Source organism: Oncorhynchus mykiss, chromosome 8 (assembly GCF_057628025.1).
Source record: "Oncorhynchus mykiss isolate SJ-2025 chromosome 8, ASM5762802v1, whole genome shotgun sequence".
In the NCBI taxonomy this organism is placed as follows: domain Eukaryota; kingdom Metazoa; phylum Chordata; class Actinopteri; order Salmoniformes; family Salmonidae; genus Oncorhynchus; species Oncorhynchus mykiss.
In genome coordinates, this window is record NC_143029.1 from 50,681,913 (window position 1) to 50,700,000 (window position 18,088).

At 40.9% G+C, this 18,088-nt stretch overlaps 1 protein-coding gene across 6 annotated transcripts in view; it reads left to right on the forward strand.

The window, feature by feature from the left end:
- Positions 1 to 18,088, forward strand: part of LOC110530001 (ATP-dependent zinc metalloprotease YME1L1) — an 80,393-nt gene that overhangs the window by 43,142 nt on the left and 19,163 nt on the right. For 4 of the 6 annotated variants that reach the window (XR_016482413.1, XM_036985537.2, XM_021612746.3 and 1 more), the window contains 7 exons: positions 166 to 346; positions 7,882 to 7,980; positions 10,140 to 10,246; positions 10,441 to 10,591; positions 11,016 to 11,099; positions 11,844 to 12,014; positions 17,723 to 17,875. Coding sequence is in view for 5 of the 6 variants with exons in the window: in XM_021612746.3 (XP_021468421.1) it covers positions 166 to 346; positions 7,882 to 7,980; positions 10,140 to 10,246; positions 10,441 to 10,591; positions 11,016 to 11,099; positions 11,844 to 12,014; positions 17,723 to 17,875 (946 nt within the window). In the remaining variant the exon portion in view is untranslated. Of the gene's footprint in view, positions 1 to 165; positions 347 to 7,881; positions 7,981 to 10,139; positions 10,247 to 10,440; positions 10,592 to 11,015; positions 11,100 to 11,843; positions 12,015 to 17,722; positions 17,876 to 18,088 lie in introns of those variants that run through there. The other 2 variants (XM_090181848.1, XM_036985540.2) reach the window with 2 other exon arrangements.

The following is an 18,088-nucleotide window of genomic DNA, read 5'->3' on the forward strand; positions in this document are numbered from 1 at the left end:
CTTAGTATATATGGTGAAGGTGCTTTCTGTATCTAGAAGTGTCCATGTATCTGTAACCTTTGAAATGTTTGAATCTTTTTGATATGTAATATGATTTGTGGATTCAAATAAAGCATTTAAAGTGTGTGTGTGTGTGTCCATCCCTGTTTGTGCTCGTATGCGTAGCCCACGTGGAGCCTGAGGGACCTGGGCCTGTCTGACCTGGGTGTGCGGCAGCTGGACGAGATAGTGAGCGGTGTGTTACCACGTCTGAGTCAACAGGGTGTGCCGTCCTCATCCAGCCCCAGCCAAAAGGCCTGGAGGACCTCCCACCTGTCCTCGCAGTCATTCTTTCACAACAAGCATGGTGAGGCTAAGGACATGCCTATTGATAATGAAGACTATTGGAACTTTACTGCTGGTTGGTGATTATTACAAAAACATAAAGGTTATGTTTAGCACTAAGATAATCTTAGACGAATGCTGACATTAATGTTACCCGTAGGGATGTGCATATTTTCCTTTCAAGATGATTCAATAGGTATCTAGATGCATGGGCTCAAATACGATACAGGAATGATGCGTTTTAGAGAACGAATCGATGCATTTTCAGTTTGATAGGATGAACTAACATTTGTTGCATAAACACATTCATTTTCCATTCTAAATTAAAATCTGCGGCTGATTGAGCCCATTAGCTGGGCCTCTGAGCTGTGTGTGTGTGTGTGTGTGTGTGTGTGTGTGTGTGTGTGTGTGTGTGTGTGTGTGTGTGTGTGTGTGTGTGTGTGTGTGTGTGTGTGTGTGTGTGTGTGAATTATGTACCGTATGTCTACGGGGTATGTAATATGTTGGCACCTGAGCTGAGCCATAAGGGAGATTAGGCATCTACCACCCCACTACCACTATCAGATTATGGGGGACAATGTAGCCTGTTTGGTTCTGAAATCCCCATCACCCACTTATTTTTGGAGATTTAAGTGTTTCAGCTAGTAATGTATCAATATTTATCATTGACAAATTAGCTATGACATGAATATACAGTGGGGCAAAAAAGTATTTAGTCAGCCACCAATTGTGCAAGTTCTCCCACTTAAAAATATGAGAGAGGCCTGTAATTTCATCATAGGTACACTTCAACTATGACAGACAAAATTAGAAAACAAATCCAGAAAATCACATTGTAGGATTTTTAATGAATTTATTTGCAAATTATGGTGGATAATAAGTATTTGGTCACCTGCAAACAAGCAAGATTTCTGGCTCTCACAGACCTGTAACTTCTTCTCCTCTGTCCTCCACCTGTATTAATGGCACCTGTTTGAACTTGTTATCATTATAAAAGACACCTGTCCACAACCTCAAACAGTCACACTCCAAACTCCACTATGGCCAAGACCAAAGAGCTGTCAAAGGACACCAGAAACAAAATTGTAGACCTGCACCAGGCTGGGAAGACTGAATCTGCAATAGGTAAGCAGCTTGGTTTGAAGAAATCAACTGTGGGAGCAATTATTAGGAAATGGAAGACATACTTACAGACCACTGATAATCTCCCTCGATCTGGGGCTCCATGCAAGATCTCACCCCGTGGGGTCAAAATTATCATAAGAACGGTGAGCAAAAATCCCAGAACCACACGGGGGGACCTAGTGAATGACCTGCAGAGAGCTGGGACCAAAGTAACAAAGTCTACCATCAGTAACACACTACACCGCCAGGGACTCAAATCCTGCAGTGCCAGACATGTCCCCCTGCTTAAGCCAGTACATGTCCAGGCTGGTCTGAAGTTTGATAGAGAGCATTTGGATGATCCATAAGAAGATTGGGAGAATGTCATATGGTCAGATGAAACCAAAATATAATTTTTTGGTAAAAACTCAACTCGTCGTGTTTGGAGGACAAAGAATGCTGAGTTGCATCCAAAGAACACCATACCTACTGTGAAGCATGGGGGTGGAAACATCATGCTTTGGGGCTGTTTTTCTGCAAAGGGACCAGGTTGACTAACCCGTGTAAAGGAAAGAATGAATGGGGCCATGTATCGTGAGATTTTGAGTGAAAACCTCCTTCCATCAGCAAGGGCATTGAAGATGAAACGTGGCTGGGTCGTCGTAAAGCCTTTTTGAATCAGACACTGTGGTGGGATTAACAACAAGTTTATCTTTAAAATGGTGTAAAATACTTGTATGTTTGAGGAATTTTAATTATGAGATTTCTGTTGGTTTGAATTTGGCGCCCTGCACTTTCACTGGCTGTTGTCACATCGATCCCGTTAGCGGGATTCAAGCCATAAGAATTAAACAAGTACTTTTTTTCATTTCACTTCACCAATTTGGACTATTTTGTGTATGTCCATTACATGAAATCCACATAAAAATCCATTTAAATTACAGGTTGTAATGCAACAAAATAGGAAAAATGCCAAGGGGGATGAATAATTTTGCAAGGCACTGTAGTATATCTACTATAACCCGATTTAGCTGAGTTTAAATAGCCTCTTGTGTTGTTGGGGCCCATATCAAAGGGTGTGTGTGTCGTTGCCTGCTTGTGATTGGAGCATAGAATACATCTTGTGATGATGAGGCAAAATTGGTGTGGAAGAGGTGAAAAAGTTGTTGCTATCAATAAATAATTACAATCTACCTGGTACCGACAATCTGGATGGTAAATTGCTGAAGTTGGTAGCAGAATACATTGTGACTCCTGGTTGCCACATCTTCAATTTAAGCCTAGAAGACAGTGTGTGCCCTCAGGCCTGGAGGGAGGCAAAGGTCATTCCGCTGCCCAAAAATAGCAAAGCACCCTTTTTAATGGTTCCAACAGCCGATCAATCAGCCTGTTACCAATGCTTAGAAAACTTTTGGAAAAAGTTTGACCAAATACAATGTTATTTTACAGAAAACAAATTAACTGACTTTCAGCATGCTTATAAGGAAGGGCACTCCACATGCTCATCACTGACACAAATGACTGATGATTGGCTGAAAGCAATTGATAATAAGAAGGTTTTGGGAGCTGGTTTGTTAGATTTTAATGCAGCTTTTGATATCATTGATCATAACTTATTGCAGAAAAAACATAGGGGTTATGGATTTACATTATGGATTTACACTCTCTGCCTTATCATGGATTGAGAGTTTTATCTAATAGAACAGAGGGTTTTCTTTCATGGAGGCCTCTCTCATGCAAATTCAGTTTAGTGTGGTGTACCGCAGGGCAGCCAGCTTGAGCCATTATTGTTTTCTGTTTTTACTAATGACCATCCACTGACCTTGAATAAAGCCTGTGTGTCTATATACGCTGACGACTCAACTGTATACACGTCAGCTACGACAGTAAAATAAATAACTGACACCCTTAACATAGAGATCCAGTCAATTTTAGAATGGGTAACTAGCAATAGGCTGGCACTAAATAATGTCAAAAACTAAATACGTCATTTTTGGGACAAAAACTCATTCAACCCTGAACCTCATCTTGATCTATTACTGAATAATGTGGTGATTGAGTAAGTTGAGGAGACTAAACTGCTGGGTGTAACCCTAGATAACAAGCTGTCATGGTCAAAACATATAGACTCAATGGTTGTGCTAAAATTGGAATAGGTCTGTCCATGATAAGGCATTGCTCTGCTTTCTTGACATCTATATCAACCAAGCAAGTCCTACAGGCCATAGTTTTGTTGCACCTGGACTACTGCCCAGTTGTGTGGTCATGTGCGGCAAAGAAGGACAGGAAAATTGCAGTTGGTCCAGAACAGAGCAGCACGTATTGCACTTAGATGTACACGGAGGTTGAATGTCAGTGATATGCATGTCAATCTCTCCTGGCTCACTATCCTGACACTATTGGTCATTGTGCGTGGTGTTGATGTGTTAAATGTAGCAAACTGCCTGTTCAAGCATTTGGCACACAGTTCGGACACTCATCAGTTCTGCACAAGACATGCAAAAAGAGGTCTCTTCACAGTCCCCAGGTCCAGAACAGAGGCTGGGAAACACACAGTATTAAATAGAGCCATGCCCATGACTACATGGAACTCTCTGCCACCCAAGGTAACTCAAGCTAGCAAAAAAAAACTGTTAAAGAAATGGATAAAAGAACACCTTGGGGACTGTGAAGGGGCACATTTTTATTCTGAACAAAAATATAAACGCAAATGTGTTGGCCCTATGTTTCATAAATTGTTTCATACATTGAAATAAGATCCCAGAATTTATTCATATGCACAAAACGCTTGTTTCTCTCAAATTTTGTGCACAAATTTGTGACTGATTTCAGGACACTAGGCGTATGTCACGCGTCACTACCTCACAGGACAGCCATTTGAACGTAAACTTTTTAAAATTGTATTATTGCGTTTTTTTTTGTGGCAGAAATGTCTTCTGGAACATGTAAACTTTCATGTGCCTTAGTAACAAACTTGTATGCCATCTGTAAATACAAATAAAATTGTTAAATTACTAGCCTAGTTGGTTTAGCCACGGAATAAGACAGGAACCTTCCCACTAGCCATGATTGGCTGAGGTAATGGCTGGGCTGGACATGCCGAGAGATGAGTTCGGATTGGTCTGCCATGTAGCACGCTTCTGTCTGTAACATGAGCTGGTCAGTATGTGTAGGCAGGGGCGCAACTTTGGTTTTAGAAGTGGGGGGACATAATTATTATAACTATTGAAATATTTTATCCTGTCGGATAAACACTCCAAACAGCCTACCCAGCCGCTCTGAGGTGTTTGCATGGTCCTAAAGCACATCATTGCCTCGTTTTGTATCACATTCCAATTATAAAACTGGTGGGAGCAAAAATGCAATTTAAGAATGTGGGGTGGACATGTCCCCCCAGTGAAAGTTGTGCCCCTGACATTGTCAGTTAAAGTATATGGTCATTATTTGAACTGGCTAACTTAACATTAGCTAGCCAATAAGCTAAAAGTGAACCAAAACAAGTTGCTTTTCATTTTTAAATGGGTGGGTTTATTGGTGTTATGCTATTTTGGACCACCAGAAAGCTGATGTCATGCAGCCTGTAGTTTTTGTGTTTATACCTTTTCATAACGACAACGACAAGTTTGATGTCGGACGACAATATAATGTTTAGGATGTCACTGCGACAACTGTCGATTAGATATAGTATAAACCAGCCTTTAGTCTTGAATTCTTTGGTTGTTTAGTACATGGCCTCACATGTGAATCCTCAGAGATGGGTGGGGCTAACTTAAGAGGGTGTGAATGATGCTGAATGGGTGTAGACAAAGAAGAGCTCTCCAGTAGGTTTACCAAAACATTCAATGGCCATTTTCTCAAGTAAGGTTACAAGTTCCTCAACTGTAGTGTATATGATATACCATTTTGTATCTCAAAGTCTATACTTTTATCCAGTGTTACAAAAAAAATGTTGCTACATAAGACCTAATCGAGCCGGTCGGTCACATTTGTTTACATCCCTGTTAGTGAGCATTTCTCCTTTGCCAAGATAATCAATCCACCTGACACATTTGGCATATCAAGAAGCTGATTAAACAGCATGATCATTACACATGTGCACCTTGTGCTGGGGACAATAAAAGGCCACTCTAAAATGTACAGTTTTGTCGCAAAACACAATGCCACAGATGTCGCATGTTTTGTGGGAGCGTGCAATTGGCATGCTGACTAGAGCTGTTGCCAGATAATTTAATGTTAATTTCTATACCATAAGCTGTCTCCAGTACGTCCACCCAGCCTCACAACCGCAGACCATGTGTATCCACGCCAGTCCAGGATCTCCACATCCAGCTTTTTCACTTGCGGAATGGTCTGAGAATGGCCATCCGGACAGCTGATGAAACTGTGGGTTTGCACAACCGAAGAATTTCTGCCCAAACTGCCAGAAACTGTTTCAGGGACGCTGGAGAAGTGTGCTCTTCATAAATGAATCCCGGTGTCAACATTAACGGCCAGACGGCGTTGCGCGGGTGAGTGATTTGCTGATGTCAACGTTGTGAACAGAGTGCCCCATGGTGGCGGGGGGGTTATTGTATGGGCAGGCGTAATCTACGGACAACGAACACAATTGCATTTTATCTATGGCAATTTGAATGCACAGCGATACCGTGACAAGATCCTGAGGCTCATTGTCGTGCCATTCATCTGCCACCATTCAAATCAAATCAAACTTTATTGGTTACATACATATGGTTAGCAAATGTTAATGCGAGTGTAGGGAAATGCTTGTGCCTCTAGTTCTGACCTTGCAGTAATATCTAACAAGTAATCTAACAATTTCACAACAACTACCTTATACACACAAGTGTAAAGGAATAAATAAGAATATGTACAGCTGAAGTGAGAAGTTTACATACACTTAGGTTGGAGTCATTAAAACTAGTTTTTCAACCACTCCACAAACTTCTTGTTAACAAAGTATAGTTTTGGCAAGTCGGTTAGGCATCTACTTTGTGCATGACACAAGTAATGTTTCCAACAATTGTTTAAAGACAGATTATTTAACTTATAATTCACTGTATCACAATTCCAGTGGGTCAGAAGTTTACATACACTAAGTTGATTGTGCCTTTAAACAGCTTGGAAAATTCCAGAAAATTATGTCATGGCTTTAGAAGCTTCTGATAGGCTATTTGATATAATTTGAGTCAACTGGAGGTGTACCTGTGGATATATTTCAAGGCCTACCTTCAAACTCAGTGCCTCTTTGCTAGACATCATGGGAAAATCAATAAAAATCAGCCAAGACTTCAGAAAAAAAGTTGTAGACCTCCACAAGTCTGGTTCATCCTTGGGAGCAATTTCCAAACGCCTGTACAAACAATACTACGCAGGTATAAACACCATGGGAACACGCAGCTGCCATACCGCTCAGGAAGGCGCTGTCTGTGTGGGTGGACCATTTCAGTATGTCTGTGATGTGTACGCCAAGGAACTTAATACTTTCCACCTTCTCCAATACTCTCCCGTCAAAGTGGATAAGGGGGTGCTCCCTCTGCTGTTTCCTGAAATCCAAGATCATCTCCTTTGTTTTGTTGACGTTGAGTGTGAGGTTATTTCCCAGACACCACTCTTTGAGGGCCCTCACCTCCTCCTTGTCGGCCGTCTCGTCGTTGTTGGTAATCAAGCAAAAATGTCCCAGTTCTTCCATGGCCTGCATACTGACCAGACATGTCATCCATTGAGCATGTTTGGGATGCTCTGGATTGATGTGTACGACAGTGTGTTCCAGTTGCCACCAATATCCAGCAAATTCACACAGCCATTGAAGAGGAGTGGGACAACATTCTGCAGGCCACAATCAATAGCCAGATCAACTCTATGCTTAGGAGATGTCACACTGTATGAGGCAAATAGCGGCCACACCAGATACGGACTAGTTTTCGGATCCACACCCCTACGTTTTTTAAGGTATCTGTGACCAACAGCTGCATATCTGTGTTCCCAGTCATGTGAAATCCATAGATTAGGGCCTAATGAATTTATTTCAATTTATTGATTTTCTTATATGAACTGTAACTCAGTAAAATCTTTGACATTGTTGCATGCTGAGTTTATATTTTTGTTCAGTATATGTGTGTATATATAAATTCTAATAAAATGTGCATTGTGTTGTATTATGTAGTGTTTTGTGTATATATATATATATTTTTGTGTGTGTTTTGTTTACTGTTTGGGCCCCCCGTAATTGGGGATCCTAATAAAATACCAAAAATGCATGTTTTTGCATAGCACCGATTTGCTGTATTTTATGGAATTAATTGTGTATCGTTTATATGAACACATTTATTTTAAGACAGAGAATCACGAATATGTGGTTATAAATGTAACTAAATCCTAAGAGGATTGTCTGAAGTGAAGAAGACCATTTGGGTTGAATATGTACATCCAACTCTCCTTATACTGTCTTTCTAGGGTTCTTTGGTGGCAAAATTGGCATTGACTCCCCTGTTTTCTGCAGACAGATCCCCTCACCTCTTCAATCCATTTTCACAGAGCTCCACTACTGGCCAGGTAACAGAAATTCATTATATTCTATAATCTATTTAAGCTTAAAGTGCCCGATGCAGTTACTTGCTGACTGATAATATGCTTAAATTACTTATTTTATTAATTTCCCAAAGTTTTGTAAGTCAGAGCACAAAAGACTAGCCATTCTAGGCTTCTGTTTAATAAACATGTCTCTGGCTTCATCCACTGGTCATCTGCGTCATTACATCACATTCTTGTCTCCTCTTTGCCACCTCACGTCAAGGGGGCGGTCCTTAGAAAAGCTGCTCTTCCGGTCCAAACCTCCCGATTCCTATTCATAGCTGTATGATAAAGAATGCGACCTACACACTCAAACTGAAAAATAAATAAGTAATTTTGTGTGGAAGTCAAAAAGTATATATATATATATATATATATATATTTTTTTTATGTCGGAGACAGACAAGCACATCAGTAGAACCAAGAAAAAAGTAAAATGTTCAGAGTGCACCTCCCCTTGTCGATAAGGTGGACACACACTGTTTTAAATGGCCAAAATGTTGATTTAGACTTTCACAAATTTCACACATTTTGACTCACTTATGTCATGATATTTTGGCTAGATGTTCCTTAAACTAGACATATAAAGCAGGGTTCATCAACTAGTGGACCGATTTTTAAATGTTTTTATTGAGAGGATGGTCAGGGGGGGAACTTAATTATGAATAATTTGTAGACTCCAAGAAGCCCAAACAGATACAACATTTGACTAAGCATAATCATTTCAAATCTTTCATACATTTTGTGTATCATCACATACTGTATATCTCTCTATTAGATGTGGGAATACTTTAGGACAGATTTCCAAAATTGAAATCACTTGGAGCTGATTTGCTGGTGTTTTTACTGTCTTATGTCCAACAATCCAAATAATAATAATAAAACAGTTCCATTTGTTTTTCTCAGAAAACTTTGGGGGCCAAATAAAATCACTCGCAGGGCAATTTTTGTTTACAAATTATTTCAATTAAAAAATGTTTTCTGAGCAAAATAATAATAATAATTTTAGAGAGATATCTGCCAGTTAGTTGGGGAAGGCTTGTTAATTCACATGTCATGAATTCACTATGATATCATAATATTCAGCCTGGTCTCATAGATTAGATGTAACATAGTACATGTAAATCCGGGACACTGAAATTAGTACGATATGTTATGGTTACTTTGGTGGGCTCCCGAGTGGCACAGCGGTCTAAGGCACTGCACCTCAGTGTTAGAGGCATCACTACAGACCCTGGTTCGATTCCAGGCTGTATCACACCCGCATGTGATTGGGAGTCCCATAGGGCAGCGCACAATTGGCCCAGCATCGTCCGGGTTAAACGACTTAGCATGTTAGCTAACCCTTCCCCTAACCTTAACCCTTTTAGCTAACCCTACCCCTATCTGCAACCCCTTTAACCTAACTCCTAAGCTTAACCTTAACCCTAACCCCTAGTCTAGCTAACGTTAGCCAGCTAACTAGAATTCATAAGATATCATATGTTTTGCAAATTCATAACATATTGTAAATTTTTCAAATTTGTAACATTGTACGTTTTGCAAATTCGTAACATACTGTGTAATACGAATTGTAATTCGTAACATCTCATACTATATCATATCTTATGAATTCTTTATTGGGGGGGCAGGTAGCCTAGTTGTCAGAGCGTTGGACTTGTAACCGAAAGGTTGCAAAATCAAATCCCCGAGCTGACAAGCTAAAAATATGTCGTTCTGCCCCTGAACAAGGCAGTTAACCCACTGTTCCTAGGCCGTTATTGAAAATAAGAATTTGTTCTTAACTGACTTGCCTAGTTAAATAAAGGTAAAATAAAAAATACATAATGGGTGATGGACATCCACAAATTAATACATACCATACAAATCGCTCTGAGACCAGGTTGTCATATTTGTATTTGATTGATTTATACTTTTATTATGTACTAGATCATATGGTTTGAAAAGTAGTTTTTTTCCTCAAACATAAATAAACAATTCCAGGTGAAAGCCAAAGTTCATAGCAGGATGTTTGTTATATTGTTTTACAATCACTCTCCCATATGATTGAACGCCTGAAGTGCATTCAAGTTTACCAAACATCTTATAAATGTATAGTTTGATTTTCTATATGTTAAACATACGTGTGCCCTTGTTTCCAGTGTGGGTCCAAAGCCGAGGCTTTAAAACTCTAAGGAAACACAAGCGACTGCAGGCAGGCTTTGAGCGTCCCATGGAACCAGATGGCTTTACCCCATCTTTTATGAAGGTGAGACCCCGGTTTGTCTGTACTCTGTCACTCTATGGAAAGAGTACTTGGGTCATGTTCATTATGTCACATCATACCAAAATGTGTTAAAATGTTTTACAACAGAAAACAAAAACAAGCATTTCCTCATTAGACAAGGAAGGATCGTACCTTCCATGCATTGTAAACATCTATGACTCTGTTGTCTCATGGAGGGCCTCCTGACGCGTGATAAGGGGATGGAGGTGGAAACCTTGGACAAGCTCCTGAAGAGCAAGAACATTCCAGATGGGCAGCAAGATTCTTTTAAGACAGGGTTTGCCGAGGGATTCCTAAAATCCCAGGCGCTGACACAGCGCAAACAAGGCAAGTGTATACACACACACACACACAACGCTACAGAACACCACACTACACAATAAGACCAGGGCCATGCCATGCACACTGAGACACAACATGGCTAAACATTTTAAGATGGGATACCAAAACGCAGTTCTCAGTGGACAAGCTCAGGTAGTATCTCCTTCGTTTCACAACATTGTCTCTTGTTTCTTTCCTTCTAAATATGAACTAGGTCTGCGTTGCCTCCCATAATGTTGGCTGTTAGCGGATTCAGAAAATGAAAGTCTACTCTCCTTGCAGTGAGCATTAAATTACCAACATTTCAGCCCACAGGCCTCGAAGGCCTGCATTGATAATTAAATGCTCACTGCAGCAAGAGATAAGTGTTGTCGACTTACATTTTTCTTGAAAGCGGATTGAAACACACATTCTCTCCCCTTCTCTGCAGATTCTCTGAGGAGGACGAGGTTTATACTGCTGGTCCTGCTGCTGGTGGGACTCTACGGCCTCTCCAAGACCCCCTTCCTATCGGGTAAAGGCTCCTTTTTCATTTTATCAAGCTCAAAGACCTTCACTCTGGCATGCAGCTTGGTGTGTACTCTGGCATGCAGCTTGGTGTGTACTTTTTAAAGGAAAACTCCACCCAAAAACTATTGGTATACAGAAATAACCCCATATGATGCAAAATGCATCAAATGATGCAAAATGCATCATACAGGGATGATTTATTTTTAAAGTTACATATCTTGAAACTTGATTGCAGACAAGCAAAACATTTTGGGCCTATGTCAACAATCGATGAATGAAACAAATACCAAAAGTTTTGGGGTGGAATTTTACTTTAAAGCCACAATCTGGAGTTTGCGTTTCAGCCCAACTGCACTCCTCACTGCAGAGGGATGGGCCTGGAGAAGTGTAACCACTGTCAACTTCATATGCAGTCCATGAGAGTGACATGATGGTTTATGAAGCAGTATATTGTCTGTTTAAAGTTCCATTCTTCATAAATAAATGGGCAGCCTATATAATGTATTTAAATGGCAATTGAACAGCCTCCCAGATTGAGCCTTAACTTTTTGCTGATGCATTCAAATTTGCTGAGCATTCTTTTGGTGTGTCAATTCGGATGATGAGTAATCGAGAACTTGATGTGATGCTTACTGAATGCTTCTTAAAAAACAGTGATTTGTTGAAAAAAAAAAAACTAACCATAGCTAAGAATGTGTTTGCATCTGAGCAGTGTGATTTCGAACCTTAATCTAACCATTCTGGACAGTGCGATTCCGAACCACATCAGGCCTGGACTCGGTGGACCCTGTCCAGATGAAGAACGTGACATTTGAGCACGTCAAGGGGGTAGAGGAGGCCAAGAACGAGCTGCAGGAGGTGGTGGAGTTCCTCCGGAGCCCAGAGAAGTTCACCGTCCTCGGAGGGAGACTGCCGAAAGGTGCAGCAGACCACTGAGCTGTTTTATAATAAGAATAATTCCATTTAGCAGACTCTTTTATCGAAAGCAACTTAGTTAGTCATCCTTGCATACATGTTATGGTCTTTAGTTGATCAGGATTGTGTTCTTTAGGCACCAAACAAGAAAAACATTTACAGAAAGGACTACCTGGATTTGTTCAATAAGAAACGCTCACATTTGTTTTCCGTTGCAAAACATTTCGAAAAAAATTTGTTCTGTGTCCTAATGAACAAGACCCAGGTTTAGACTGACTGAACAATGCTGAATTCAAGAAGTTGCTTAGGCAGGCAGCCAGGCACACTATCTTCCTCTGATGGAAGATGAAAATGAAGAGGTAGGGTTTCAGGGGCTAACACATAAACCACATGCATACGACACATACAGTACCAGTCAAAAGCTTTGACACGCCTACACATTCATGGGTTTTCTTTATTTTTGACTATTTTCTACAATGTAGAATAATAGTGACATCAAAACTATGAAATAACACATATGGAATCATGTAGTAACCTGGACTAAAAAGCATGTTTAATGGAGGATCCCCATTGAAAGCATTGAAAGTGCTGAGGTATATACAGAGTTAGATTTTCTATATATTTATATATGACTGATTCACAGGGCACGGATGACATACTACAGTATAGGACACTCACCTCCTCTTTTGTTGTAGGTAAATCTGAACCAGCCAATGAGCGAACAAAGGCCAGCCAGTAGCAAACACCACAGTGATAGGGGACAGGTGAAAAGGACTTTGGAAAACCAAAAAGACCACTTATCATTTCTGTCATCCGTGCTGACATTAAAGAGTAGCCAACAGAACGCAATGCACTTCTCTTGTTTATCATTACACATGTTCAACCCCTCCTCTTAAATGTGTACATGTTTCAAGATATTAGATTAAAGTCAACTATTTTAACTATTATTAACAATAGTTAGACAGAAGCACATACATTTCTTGCTAGGGATAAGGTGTCATCTTGTCTAGCCTGAGAAAGTGATCTTGTCTGAGAATGAGCACCCAGAATTTAGACCATCAAAACTATGAAATAACACATATGGAATCATGTAGTAACCACGACATTGTTAAACAAATCAAAATATATTTAATATGTGAGATTCGTCAAAGTAGCCATCCTTTGCCTTGATGACTACTTTGCACACTCTTTGCATTCTCAACCAGTTTAACCAGGTAGTCACCTGGAATAAATGTAAATTAACACGTGTGCCTTGTTAAAAGTTAATTTATGGAATTTCCTTCAGTGAGTCTCCATTTGAGCCAATCAGTTTAGTTTTGACAAGGTAGGGGTGGTATACAGAAGATAGCCCTATTTGGTAAAAGACCAAGTCCATATTGTGGCAAGAACAGCTCAAATAAGCAAAGAGAAACGACAGTCCATCATTAGTTTAAGACATGAAGGCCAGTCAATCCGGGAAAATGTAAATAACTTTTAAAGTTTCTTTAAGTGCAGTCGCAAAAACCATGAAGCGTTATGATGAAACTGGCTCTCATGAGGACCGCCACAGGAAAGGAAGACCCAGATTTACCTCTGCTGCAGAGGATAAGTTCGTTAGAGTTACCAGCCCAAATACAGTGCCTTGCGAAAGTATTCGGCCCCCTTGAACTTTGCGACCTTTTGCCACATTTCAGGCTTCAAACATAAAGATATAAAACTGTATTGTGTATTGTATTGTGTGAAGAATCAACAATAAGTGGGACACAATCATGAAGTGGAACGACAGTTATTGGATATTTCAAACTTTTTTAACAAATCAAAAACTGAAAAATTGGGCGTGCAAAATTATTCAGCCCCCTTAAGTTAATACTTTTTGCTGCGATTACAGCTGTAAGTCGCTTGGGGTATGTCTCTATCAGTTTTGCACATCGAGAGACAGACATTTTTTCCCATTCCTCCTTGCAAAACAGCTCGAGCTCAGTGAGGTTGGATGGAGAGCATTTGTGAACAGCAGTTTTCAGTTCTTTCCACAGATTCTCGATTGGATTCAGGTCTGGACTTTGACTTGGCCATTCTAACACCTGGATATGTTTATTTTTGAACCATTCCATTGTAGGTTTTGCTTTATGTTTTGGATCATTGTCTTGTTGGAAGACAAATCTCCGTCCCAGTCTCAGGTCTTTTGCAGACTCCATCAGGTTTTCTTCCAGAATGGTCCTGTATTTGGCTCCATCCATCTTCCCATCAATTTTAACCATCTTCCCTGTCCCTGCTGAAGAAAAGCAGGCCCAACCATGATGCTGCCACCACCATGTTTGACAGTGGGGATGGTGTGTTCAGCTGTGTTGCTTTTACGCCAAACATAACGTTTTGCATTGTTGCCAAAAAGTTCAATTTTGGTTTCATCTGACCAGAGCACCTTCTTCCACATGTTTGGTGTCTCTCCCAGGTGTCTTGTGGCAAACTTTAAACAACACTTTTTATGGATATCTTTAAGAAATGGCTTTCTTCTTGCCACTCTTCCATAAAGGCCAGATTTGTGCAATATACGACTGATTGTTGTCCTATGGACAGAGTCTCCCACCTCAGCTGTAGATCTCTGCAGTTCATCCAGAGTGATCATGGGCCTCTTGGCTGCATCTCTGATCAGTCTCCTCCTTGTATGAGCTGAAAGTTTAGAGGGACGGCCAGGTCTTGGTAGATTTGCAGTGGTCTGATACTCCTTCCATTTCAATATTATTGCTTGCACAGTGCTCCTTGGGATGTTTAAAGCTTGGGAAATCTTTTTGTATCCAAATCCGGCTTTAAACTTCTTCACAACAGTATCTCGGACCTGCCTGGTGTGTTCCTTGTTCTTCATGATGCTCTCTGCGCTTTTAACGGACCTCTGAGACTATCACAGTGCAGGTGCATTTATACGGAGACTTGATTACACACAGGTGGATTGTATTTATCATCATTAGTCATTTAGGTCAACATTGGATCACAGACACATTTAATCAACTGTTCAGAGGAGACTGCTTGAATCAGGCCTTCATGGTTGAATTGCTGCAAAGAAACCACTACTAAAGGACACCAATAAGAAGAGACTTGCTTGGGCCAAGAAACATGAGCAATGGACGTTAGATGGTGGAAATTTGTCCTTTGGTCTCCGTCCAAATTTGAGATTTTTGGTTCCAACCGCTGTGTCTTTGGGATGCAGAGTAGGTGAACGGATGATCTCTGCATATGTGGTTCCCACCGTGAAGCATGGAGGAGGAGGTGTGATGGTGTGTGGGTGCTTTGCTGGTGACACTCGATGATTTATTTAGAATTCAAGTCACACTTAACCAGCATGGCTACCACAACATTCTCCAGCGAAACGCCATCCCATCTGGATTGTGCTTAGTGGGACTATAATTTGTTTTTAAACAGGACAATGACCCACCACACCTCCAGGCTGTGTAAGGGCTATTTGACCAAGAAGAAGAGTGATGGAGTGCTGCATCAGATGACCTGACCGTCATTCTCCCAACCTCAAACCAATTGGGATGAGTTGGACTGCAGAGTGAAGGAAAAGCAGCCAACAAGTGCTGAGCATATGTGGGAACTCCTTCAAGATAGTTGGAAAAGCATTCCAGGTGAAGCTGGTTGAGAGAATGCCAAGAGTGTGCAAAGCTGTCATCAAGGCACGGGTGGCTACTTTGAAGAATCTAAAATATATTTTGATCTTTTTGGTTACTACATGATGGCATATGTGTTATTTCATAGCTCTGATGTCTTCACTATTATTCTACAATGTAGAAAATAGTAAAAATAAAGAACAACTCTTGAATGTGTAGTTGTGTCCAAACGTTTGACTGGTACTGTACATACATGCGTGCGTACGTACGTACATACATACATACATACATACATACATACATACAGTGGGGAGAACAAGTATTTGATACACTGACGATTTTGCAGGTTTTCCTACTTACAATGCATGTATAGCTCTGTATTTTTTATCATAGGTACACTTCAACTGTGAGAGGCGGAATCTAAAACAAAAATCCAGAAAATCACATTGTATGATTTTTAAGTAATTAATTAGCATTTTATTGCATGACATAAGTATTTGATCACCTACCAACCAGTAAGAATTACGGCTCTCACAGACCTGTTAGTTTTTCTTTCTTTAAGAAGCCTTCCTGTTCTCCACTCATTACCTGTATTAACTACACCTGTTTGAACTCGTTACCTGTATAAAAGACATCTGTCCACACACTCAATCGAACAGACTCCAACCTCTCCACAATGGCCAAGACCAGAGAGCTGTGTAAGGACATTAGGGATAAAATTGCAGACCTGCACAAGGCTGGGATGGGCTACAGGACAATAGGCAAGCAGCTTGGTGAGAAGGCAACAACTGTTGGTGCAATTATTAGAAAATGGAAGAAGTTCAAGATGACTGTCAATCACCCTCGGTCTGGGGCTCCATGCAAGATCTCACCTCGTGGGGCATCAATGATCATGAGGAAAGTGAGGGATCAGCCCAGAACTACACAGCAGGACCTGGTCAATGACCTGAAGAGAGCTGGGACCACAGTCTCAAAGAACACCATTAGTAACACACTACGCCGTCATGGATTAAAATCATGCAGCGCACGCAAGGTCCCCCTGCTCAAGCCAGCGCATGTCCAGGCCCGTCTGAAGTTTGCCAATGACCATCTGGATGATCCAGAGAAGGAATGGGAGAAGGTCATGTGGTCTGATGAGACAAAAATAGAGCTTTTTGGTCTAAACTCCACTCGCCATGTTTGGAGGAAGAAGAAGGATGAGTACAACCCCAAGAACACCATCCCAACCGTGAAGCATGGAGGTTGAAACATCATTCTTTGGGGATGCTTTTCTGCAAAGGGGACAGGACGACTGCATCGTATTGAGGGGAGGTTGGATGGGGCCAAGTTTCGCGATATCTTGGCCAACAATCTCCTTCCCTCAGTAAGAGCATTGAAGATGGGTCGTGGCTGGGTCTTCCAGCATGACAACGACCCGAAACACACAGCCAGGGCAACTAAGGAGTAGCTCCGTAAGAAGCATCTCAAGGTCCTGGAGTGGCCTAGCCAGTCTCCAAACCTGAACCCAATAGAAAATCTTTGGAGGGAGCTGAAAGTCCGTATTGCCCAGCGACAGCCTCGAAACCTGAAGGGTCTGGAGAAGGTCTGTATGGAGGAGTGGGCCAAAATCCCTGCTGCAGTGTGTGCAAACCTGGTCAAGAACTTCAGGAAACATATGATCTCTGTAATTGCAAACAAAGGTTTCTGTACCAAATATTAAGTTCTGCTTTTCTGATGTATCAAATACTTATGTCATGCAATAACATGCAAATTAATTACTTATAAATCATACAATGTGATTTTCTGGATTTTGTTTTATATTCTGCCTCTCACAGTTGATGTGTACCTATGATAAATATTACAGACCTCTACATGCTTTGTAAGTAGGAAAACCTGCAAAATCGGCAGTGTACCAAATATATGTTCTCCCCACTGTACTTACATACATACATACACACACACACTCTCATCATATGCTGCTGCTACTCTGTTATCTATTCTTACTCTTATCCATTCTGATGGCTAGTCACTTTATCTCACAGCTAGTTACATATCTTATTGTTTACTTCCACATTGGATTTCAGTCTTTTATACAGTAATACAATATGAATAATTTATAGTTGTTTATAGCTTGTGCACTCTCTCTCTGTAGGGATCTTGCTGGTTGGCCCCCCTGGCACTGGGAAGACTCTGTTGGCCAGAGCCGTAGCTGGAGAGGCCGACGTCCCCTTCTATTATGCCACCGGTTCGGAATTTGATGAGATGTTTGTGGGGGTTGGAGCCAGTCGCATCAGGAACCTCTTCAGTGAGTCCCATCTCATCTTCAAGTCTCACCCTATTCCTGGCTTCCAACCCTGAACCTAATAATGTACTTTTCCCAGTAAAAAAAAAAAAAGTTTTTTACCCAAACCTGGTTGCGAAAATGTTTACAAGCTAGATGATATTGTGTCATAATTGATCAACCATACGTTTGAAACCCTGCCCTAGACAACCCAATCTCTCTATACATTACTTGTCT